Source organism: Eschrichtius robustus, chromosome 1 (assembly GCF_028021215.1).
Source record: "Eschrichtius robustus isolate mEscRob2 chromosome 1, mEscRob2.pri, whole genome shotgun sequence".
Taxonomy (NCBI): domain Eukaryota; kingdom Metazoa; phylum Chordata; class Mammalia; order Artiodactyla; family Eschrichtiidae; genus Eschrichtius; species Eschrichtius robustus.
Window position 1 is genome coordinate 931725 of NC_090824.1, and position 9643 is coordinate 941367.

The 9643-nt window shown below is 62.1% G+C and overlaps 1 protein-coding gene across 1 annotated transcript; it reads right to left on the bottom strand.

Annotated features, from left to right (window-relative positions):
• Positions 1-826: 826 nt before the first annotated feature.
• Positions 827-8569, bottom strand: CLBA1 (clathrin binding box of aftiphilin containing 1). Its single transcript, XM_068547780.1, has 8 exons — positions 8532-8569; positions 7873-8237; positions 7573-7760; positions 6480-7259; positions 5206-5351; positions 3583-3712; positions 2482-2586; positions 827-1574 (listed from the first exon to the last, which is right to left on the bottom strand). The coding sequence occupies exons 1-8, from the start codon at positions 8567-8569 to the stop codon at positions 1410-1412; spliced, it is 1917 nt and encodes a 638-aa protein (XP_068403881.1). The 3' UTR covers positions 827-1409.
• Positions 8570-9643: the final 1074 nt, after the last annotated feature.

The following is a 9643-nucleotide window of genomic DNA, read 5'->3' on the forward strand; positions in this document are numbered from 1 at the left end:
TGGTTTCTGGCTTGAGGAGCTGGGTGGGTGGCGGAAGAGCAGAGCGGGGTCGGGGAAGAGTTCGGATTTGGGGCCTGTGGAGTCTGGGACTCCTGTGAGGAGAAGCTGGAGACCCAGCTGGACGCTGGGCCGGCAAGGGGAGGGGAGAGCTCGGCTTGCAGCCAGGGGGCAGGGAGGGCAGCTGTGAGGACAGTAAAATGACAGCATCTGAGTTTGAATCTCGGGGGGGAGGCAGAATGGCATATTTTGGGTTGTCACGTCTAACTTTAACCGAAGGCTGGGAAATGATGGCACGGCCCAGGTGATCTCTGCCGGTGGGGTCCTGGGAGACCCCAGAGTGGATGCTCCCCTTTGACGGAAGCAGCATGGCAGAAAGCAGTTTCCAAATTCCCACCTCTTTCTGGCTGAAAATGGAAATTAGGCAGATTTCCCAAACATACAGCCCCCCAAAATCTGTTACCTCTTAACAAAGGCTCAGATCCACAGGTGATCTGTGGAGTGGCCGAGGGTGCTGGGGTGCAGGTGACAGCCAGCCGCCTCCTTCTCCCATGTGACAGGTGACATCTGCTGGTCACTGTGACCCCACTTGGCCTCTGTCTGGGTCTGACACCTCCATCGATGGAGCTGGCGTCTGAGGCTGCCCCCGGCTGTGGTCTCCCAGACTCGACAGTGGCCTTGGAGGGACAGTGACGCCGGGGTCCTGCTGTGCGTGTGCCAGGCCCCGCCAGTCTTCAATCCCCAGACCTCCCTGAGGCACTGGAAGGGCTGCCTGCCAGGGTTTCCAGCACCAGTCCCCACAGAGCCGGTGATTCAGCAAGAACACAGCTTGTCCAGGCTGTTGTTATTTAATAAAATTTTACAAAAGTCAGTGCCAACTGCTGGGCTCTGCGGTCATAAGAGGTTCCCTCAGCTGAATCCTGCCGGCAGGCAGACATCACCACTGGGTAGGCACCCAGGCACCGGGCAGGCGAGCACACTTGCTTTGCGGAAACAGCACCTACCCTTGTGAGTGCCCTGCCACGTGGACACCCAGGCCAGGGGCCAGTGTGGCAGCAACGCACGCAGGGCCTCCCGGGTCCCTGAACGGCTGCTCCCGGTGACAGACAGTTCCAGCCACGTGCGAAGCCACCCTGGGGTCCCAGGCAGCCAGGCCTGGGGTCCCGCACAGGTGCCCCCAGCGGCTGGCAACACCTTCCCGGGGGAGGGTCCCTGGAGCCAGGCTGGGGTGGGGCTCCTGGGGACCCGGGTGCCCCCTTCCTGGTGACTGGCTCTGCCGAGGGACACACCCCCCATCAAAGCGTCAGCCCTGATATGGACCACCCCTCCACCAAATAGCTCTGGTTTCCAGTACCAAACCAAACCGGTAAGAAACCGTAAAATCCCTCATCAAGACACAAAGTCCTCCCGCTTTAGCAAACGTCACTGTTAAACAATGCCATCTTTAGGTTACGAGGAGTGAAAATCTTCTTTTTCCTTGGAATTGTGATGTATTGCCCATTTCCGCGTACGGGGGTCTTGAGGAAGAGGCTGTACGTGATCAGCCTGCCCTGTCTGCCGCCCGGCGTCCCTGAGAGCTGGCAAGAGAGGAGGGACAGGTCGGGGAGAGCACGCGCGCCCCCAGAGACGCCCCCGGCCGCCCGCGCCTGCCCTGGGCCCCCGGCCCGTCTCTGGCGGCGTCTCCTTCCCCTCATCTTGCGCCCCTCCCCACGCGCTGCCACCACAGAGGCGCGCGGGGACAGAAGCCACAGCTTCTCCCGGAGCAAACGGGACTTCGCCGTGAGCAGGGCCCGCTCTGCCCCGGGGCCGTGTCGGCCTCCTGTCCTCCTCCCACCCGGCCGGTGGCCCCAGGGACATTCCCAACGAACGGCTGCCGTGGCCGCGGGCCCCGCAGGGGCTGCCCGGGGTGGGGGTGGGGTGCTTGCTGGGGACGTTTCTGCCTTGCTGCTCTAAGACGGCCCCAGGCACGTGCCTCTAGAAGGTTCCGCCTCCTGCCCCTCGGTTTCGCAGAGCAGAGGGGTGGCCCCTGTGCCCGTCTCCCGCCAGCCGGGCGGCGCCAACTCACACCGGAGCCCCCTCCCTCCACGCCCTCCTGCCGCCCCAGCTCCGGATCAGGCCCTTGGCCTCAGCGCCCCCTGCGTGGCACCCCGCACTCCACGCTGTGCCATCCCGCCTTCTCCCTGGGGGCGGGGGGCGCGCAGAGCCAGCTCCACATCCGGGCAGCACGGGGTCCTGGGGCGCGGGGGTGGGGACGTGCCCCGCGGGAGCTGGGCTGCTTACGGCGCACCCCTCCCAACACGTGGTCCCAGGGTGGGCGGGAGACCCCGTTCCCGGAAGAGGCTTTTCCTCCAGAGGGGCTGCAGGACGGAGGCCGCCTGCCTTCCTCCCGCCTGCCGCCCCTCTGACTCTCACGAGCCCATGAGAGTTAAAGGATCGAAGCGACTGGAACCCGAGACCCAGGCCCCAGGCGTCCCGGGCGCTCACCTTGGTCTGGATCAGGGCTGTGCAGCGGTGCAGGCGGAAGCCGAGCTCTTCGGGCTCGTGGAGGCCAGGGTCTCCCAGAGTGCGGCCCGGGCCCTCCGAAAGGCTCTGAGGAAGTAAACCAGTGTCAGCAGAGGGAAGGAAGATTAAAGGGTCGTTTTCTCCCGTTTTCCTTTTTTCACCTGGGCCCTGCGGCACGTCTCCCTGGAAAATGGCAACGTGGCCCCGACTCGGGCTCCGCTGGGGGCTGCCAGCCGCCCACCCCGGCTCACGCGGCCCTCCGGCCAAGGACCGCGGTGCCCTTCTCAGCCGAGGTCCTCGCCGCCTCTCCTCCCCCGTCCCCCCACTGTCTCCCTCCCGCAGAGGCTCACCAGCCGGGTCACTCTCCAGCCCCGCAGGCCCCCTCCAGGCCAGTGTGGCCACGGCCACCATTCCTGTGCCCCCGTGTTCACCGGGGCCTGCCTGCCAGCCCCTTCTGTGTTTTCCACTTTTGAAAATTTCCATAATACTTAAAAAATGGAAAAAGATCTTTGCCAACTTGGTGCCTGAAAGACGACCATCCATACAATTTGCGTTTCTTTGATGACTCATGAGCCCTATGGCGTGTAAGTGGCTGTGAGTTGGGTCTCAGTGAGACACGTGGCCTCTGGCCGTGGCCTTCCCGAGCGCGTCCCCGGCCACCGCTCTGCTCCGGCTTGGCTGGCGGTGGACCCCACACCTCCCCTGCACCCCCCGCCTGCGGCCCTCACAGTGAGCCGGCCCCGCCGGAGCCCCGGCCCCCAAGCCCACCGCCTCCAGTAGCACCTGTGGCGTGTCTGCGCCCTGCGGCCCCCAGCGGAGTGCGCCGCTACATCACCGCGCTGCCAGGGCACCTCCTTCACCAGGCGCCGAGGGCAGGGCTGCGCCTGACGGCCCGTCGAGGAGCTGCCGGAGCCAGACGAGGGCGCCCTGGCTCGCCCTTCCCGCCTTCTGAGACGGCAGCGTCCCGGCTGCAGGTGCGCGCCCGACCCCTGCCCCGTCCAGGAGCGGCGCACAGCGTGGCTGGCAGAGATGCTCAAGGTCCAGCCGGCCCCCAGGAGCCCACCTCCACCCAGGTCATTTCACCTTCTGAGCAGCGTCTATTCCGAGAACAAGAAGGAAGTTTTCCCGGCAACGGGACTCACTCCAGAGGCATCGGGAAGTCATCACGGTCCTGGTGTTCTGAAGAGCTCTCCAGAGTTTTCTGGATTCAGAACTGGAAAAGAGCGGCATTAATTACAAACTAGCCCAGAAGGCCTTCAGAAGGGAGGCAAAGAGGGCAACTGACCCTTCAGAACTCTGACAACAGAGCCCCGGCTTCTCACCACTTTGTTCGTTTACTCAAGCATCTACTGTCCTGCAAGTGCCCAGCACTGCCCCCTCCTCCCGGCTTTATTTCTCTCCACAGAGCACAGCCCTGGCCTGAATGACCAATTTCACCATCCCGTGTCTCCTCCGAGGGCAGAAGCTCTGGGAGGCCAGATATTCCGCAGTCTTGTTTCCTGATGATCTCAGGTGCCTAGAACCATGCCAGGTACCACAGAGATGTCCAGAAACTGAGAGGAGCAGATGCCCAGAGGGATAAACACGAGTGTGAGCCGCAGCCCCGCCCTGCTGCTCAGCCTGGCCTCCAGGAGAGGAGGCGTGGCAGGCGCGCAAATGGCTACAGGGAGACGGACTCGCCAACTGCCGAGTCGCTTCCAGACCACCCCAGAGTAACCGACCCTCTGTGTCACCACAGCATCCAGCCCGGCCCGGTCCCGACACTCAGGACCACCTGTGCCTGCGGGTGCCCCAGGATCACACGGCCCGCCTTCTGCCCTGGACCACGACCTGGGGAAGCAGCATGCCCAGAGGGCACACCAGCCACCTGGGCTGTCCTGGTCATCCAGGCTCTGGCTTCTGTCCCCAGGCCTCTGCTGGGGTGGGGGGAGAGTGCTCTGGGCAGGCGCTGGCTGGGACCCCAGCTCGGACCCCCGCCAGAGCCTAGGAGAGCCCACCTGCAGAGCTGTCTGACAAAGTCTTCGCCTGCCCGCCTGCCCGGCAGCGCACAGGGACCAGGGAAGTCAGCCCCCACACACCTCCACCTCCTCCCTCTGCGGCCTGGGTCCAGCAGGTCCCAGCCTGCTCAGCCGCTATTTTATCCATTCGAGCTAAACTGGTTTTTCACTCAGTGCTCAGTGAAAGGGTGTCTTAGAAAATGGCCATCCACAAACAAGTGCCTTTGCGATCTCCCTTAGGGACCTTGCCCTGGGAGTGTCAGCCTTGCTGGCAGCCCCAGGAGCAGCGGTGGGCTGACCCTGTGGTGGGCCTAGAATGTCTCCAGGGCGCTGGGGTGTCTCCAGGGTACTAGGGGGTCACTCGGTCCAGTCCCCCAGGAGCCCCTGTGCCCGCCACCCAAGCCCACTGGTCCCTCCCTCACCCCCAGCACTCTCACCAAGACCCGAGGAGCTGGCACTCCCTGGCCCACTTTGCTCCGGGTGAGCTGGTGGGGGGCGAGGGGGGGGCTGGACATGGTTCCAAAAGGAGGAGCCGCTGCACCTGTGCCACCCGGTCCTTCAACCCTTGGACCACAGGTGGCGGAACCTCGGGAGGGACAAAGCTCTCTATAGAGGTAAAAACGGAAGACCCCATGCGTCCACCATATCAACCAAAGGCATAAATGCGGAGCTGCCAGAAGAAATGTGAGTACCAATTCAAGTTCATTACCACAGTTTATGCACAGATTCAAGGCCAAGTTTTTCTTCATTGCTTGTTTCTAAGAAATGGTCGAAGGTGGAAACATCTTCAGTTGCCTGTGGGACTGGTACTTCTTGAAAAGCGAAGCTAAAAATCTTCTCATAGTTGACAATAGGCTGAAAAAGAAGAATTAGGAGAAATACACACATCATGTCACCTTATTCCAAATTTATAATTTTGGTACAAATGAAATTTGTAAATGATTATATACCGTTACTGCTACTAAAACATGACATGTTTGTTCTTAAAAATCACTGCACTGTGCATCGTGCAGTGGAAACCAGTGTGTGTGGAAAAGTGTGATTAGGGGACAATAGTCATAAACTTCATCAGTGGCACATGGAAAAAAGATATGCACACAATAAAAATATGAGCACTGTTTCCCACGTGTTAATTGGTTGAGAAATCCATTCCTATTACAATAAACATGGCCCTTCCTGGAAAAGAAGTTTGCAGGTTGTGAATTAGTGTGAAGTGCTGGAAGGTGGGTTGTCTGACGTCAGGGTGGGTGTTGGTAGACCGAGGTGGCTGGGAGAGGTGGGCGTGTGCGTGGTGTATATTCACATGGGCCTCAGCTCAGCAGGTGTGGTTTTCTGCATTCACCTGGGGTTTCCTGCAAAGTTCACATTATGCTTCAATTGTTCCCGATACAATAATCGCATTGGAAGACAGTCCTGTCTTCAAAACAAGCATTAAAGCAGAGCTAACTGTACGAAGACTGGATCTTGTCAGAGGTCCTGGTTTAGAAAACAAACGGTCCATCCTTAGAACCAGCACATCGTCTCCTCCCTTGTCTGTCTCACTTTCGGTGTTTGGGGGAAACCGTTTGGGAAGAGAAGGCAGAGAAAGAGGAGGCTGAGAGGAAGCCACACTGAAGGGAAACCCTGGAGGTCAGGGCAGGAAGGGTGGGCGGAGCAAGGGGGCGAGTCCTGGGCTCTCCAGGCCACCTCCAGTGCCCGGTCAGTGCACGCACACTGAAATGTGACTCTTGGTGAGGTTTTCTAAATAAGTAGATTGACAACTCAGACGAAATGCTCTTTCACCCCATGCCCTAAACTGGGGCCAGGAAAACACAGCCTGGTTGATGGAGAGTGGGCAGACGCTCCCCTCAGGAAGGTGGAGGGAAAGGAAGGCGGGGGTGGGATGAAGGCCCGGAGAGAAGCAGACCCCCTCCCTGGCCAGCCCACCAAAACACAGGAGACACTTCCTGTGCAACATGGCAAAGACGAGTACTTTAGAAGTACCTCAGAAGGTGTGATGGCGCTGGTTCCTGTCACCCCAGGTCCACCCTGGTGAGATTGGCGAGAACCACGCTCCTCCTGGGCAGAAATGGTTCTCGGCGGCTGAGGTTCTGTGGGCCTCTCCGGGAGCTCAAAGGACTGAGAGAATTGTTCAGACCTGGCTGAGGATTCCCGAAAGGCTTCAAACTCCCCCCAGGCACCGCTGTGTTCCCCTAGGTCTGGACCACTGGCGGAGGCAGACAAGCCCTCTCCGCTGCGCCCAGAGATCCTGGCTTCCCCATCGCCATCCGGCGGGGGAAGGAGGGAGCGGGGACTCGCCCACTCGACAGCGTCACCGCTCTGTCTCCCAGGTGCCGAGCCTGCACCGCTGTCTTTAGAAACCCGGCAGAAGGAAACCCCGCCTGCTTGCTCTGCGAGGTCACTCAGAAACGCGCAGCGAGGGGGCATGTGGCCAGGTGCTCCCCCCAGCTCCCGCTGGCCTTGCATGTTGGTGCCGCCAAGCCCGCATAGACGCGATGGGAAGATGTTCAGGAGACATGCACACTGCTGCGCGGGAGCTGCCCGGGGCTGGACAGGGCCCGAGGGGGTTGCCTGCTCGCCCACTGCCCAGCAGCTGCCGGCGGCTCCCTCGGGAGTACGGATGGCCTGGTGTGGGTCCACTGTCGCTGTGGAACGGACACAGACCGCATACACAGCCTGGTCACCCAGGGAAAAGTGACCGGAGCCGCTGCCCGGCTTCTTCCTCCACGCGTCTGGGCGAACGGTCCAGCACAGGGGCGTGTCCTAGAGACCAACCAGGTGCTGGGGGTCAGCACTGCCTGGGAGGGTGGACGAACTGCGGGGTCCTGCCTCGGCCGCGGTGGGCAGGGGTCTGCGAGGCCCAGTCTGGCAGAGCCGGGGAGAGTCCGGGCGCCCGCGGGAGGGCGGCGCCCGGGGGTCCCCGAGAGTTGGGTCGGGGGCTCGGGTAGTCCCCTCGCGGGGCGGGCGGGGGTCCGAGGCGGCCGCTGAGGACCACGATCGGGCCTGGCCTACGGCTCCCGAGCGGCGGACTTGGGGCGCGCTGGGGCCCCGGCGTCGGGCTCCGGCCCGCACCCACCTCCGCCACGTCTCCGCCTCCGCCCGCGGGCGCAGCAGGCTGCCGGGGGTCTCCTCGGCCTGCGCCGGAAAGTTGCCCGGCAACGACGCGCGACTGTCCAGCTTCCGTCGTCTGCCGCCCTGGCGTCAGTGCGCCGGCGCCGCGCGGGGCGTGGCAGCGCCGGGCCCCGCCCCCACGCCGGCGAAGTTCTGTGCGCGGAGGGAACGGACTGGCCTGCTGGGACCCGTCACCGCCGCGCCTCTCAGCCGCCGCGCGAAGAGGCTCTGGTTAATTAGACGACTCCTCGTGCTGCCACCCAACGTGGAGCGGGCGCCCTACACTCCCCGCGGCCGGGAGTGAGCAGGCGCGTGCTGCCGCCAACGTCCTTCCCCCCCACCCCGGCGGCCAGCTGCAGCCCTCCGACCCGGGCCGCCCTGGATGCCCTCTCGTGCCCCTGCCCCGCCGCAGCGGGGATGTCTGTAGCTGTGCCATCTGTCTTGCCAAATCCTGAATCCCCAGAAGCTAGTACTTCCAAGCGTGGGTCTCCTGGCAGGCAGGAGCGGGGGCGCGACCCCGTCCCTCTCGGGTCCCATGTAGTGCCCTGATTCTCGGCCTGGTCACCAGCCAGCCCCAAGGCAGAGCAGGGCCAGTCTGGGCCATGGACCACCAGCCCCTCCTGCTGCCACCTGCCCCAGGACAAGGGTCACTCATGGGCTAGCCCTGCCCTCCTGCTAGCTCCCTTCCCAGGCGCTCCAGGCCTTTCCCCATCTGCCTAAATCAGCCCTCCACAGATGCCGCCATCAGGCCCCGGCTGAAGCCCTGATCCATATGCGGTCTCCCAGTCTACCTCCATGCTCAGATTTCTCCACCCTGGGACCTCCTGGGGATCTCCCTGGGCCCTGTCCGGTTTGCATGAATCACCTGCTCTCTTAATGGTCCTTCACAGCTAAGCTACCGAAAATTTCAATTTTAAAAATTACCAGATGAGATCGTTCTCTGAACCCTGGACCGTAGCCATCTGCCCCGTGCCCTGCTTCCCGAGGGGCACAACGGCCAGCAATGCAGTGTTGGAGCGATGCAGTCAGACTGCCCAGTGCTGGGCAGACACCAGGGTGACCCTGCAGGAAGGTGACCAGACACCGGCTCTCTCCTGCCTCGATGTCACCCAGGGAGAGCGGTCCCGTGCTGTCCACTCACTGCTCGGACCCCCTCATCCACTGTCCTTGCCATCCTTACAGTCCAGGGGCTGGAAAGGGGTAGGAGGGGTGTTGTCCTCGTGTCCCGGTGAGGAAACTGACGCCCAGGCACGAAGGCCTGAGTAAGAAGTGTTGCTGGGGCTGGAGCCGGCTCTCCAGACCCTCGGCAGCTCCCCACGCGCTGTCTGGACCTCAGTGAAGAGTGAGGATGGCACTGTGACCCTCAGGGGACAGAATGAGGTGACCCGACAAGACACAGGCCCGCGGGTGGGTTGCTCTGCGTTATGTGGTGTGGTAGCTGAGTAAAGCCTCCTGCAGGAGCCCCTGCTGATCCCCAGAACCTGTGAATTTGATGTCTTACAAGGCAGAAGGGACTCTACAGACATGATCAAGTTACGCCTCTCACGATGGGAAGAGGGTCCCGGGTTACGCCGTTGAATTCGATGTAATCCCAAGGGTCCTTACAAGAGGGAGGAGGGAGGGTCAGAGTCTGAGAGAGAAGATGGCAGGACGGAAGCAGAGGTCAGAGTGATGCAGGGCCACCAACCAAGGAGCGCAGGTGGCCTCGGAAGCCGAAGAAGGCCAGGACATGGATCTGCCCTGAAACAGATCCCCGGGAGGAATGCAGCCCTGCCGACACCCGGAACTGTAAGGGAATAAATGAGAGTTGGTTTAAGCCACTGCCTCTGCGTGTGTGTGTGTGTGAGTGTGGTTACACCTGGCTGACCCCTGGCTACCCCTCTAAGGAGGTGCTGCCTTGGGGGAGCCAAGACTCAGAGGAGGCAGCAGAGGTGACCCCGACATTGGGTGCCGTGCCCTGGACGCAGGAGTGGGTGGGGGAAGCTCAAGGAGCTGACAGGTGGCCCCTGGCTCCTCAGGCCGGCATCTGGGGGCTC

Bases quoted from the DNA above. Each gene is read 5' to 3' on its own strand.
- CLBA1 (XM_068547780.1), bottom strand. From the start codon at position 8,569: ATGGCTACGGTCCAGGGTTCAGAGAACGATCTCATCTG. The intron at 5,352-6,479 runs GTACTTCTAAAG...CTTCTTTTTCAG, and splicing joins GCGCCATCACACCTTCTGAG to CCTATTGTCAACTATGAGAA. The intron at 1,575-2,481 runs GTGAGCGCCCGG...CTCTCTTGCCAG, and splicing joins CAGCCCTGATCCAGACCAAG to CTCTCAGGGACGCCGGGCGG.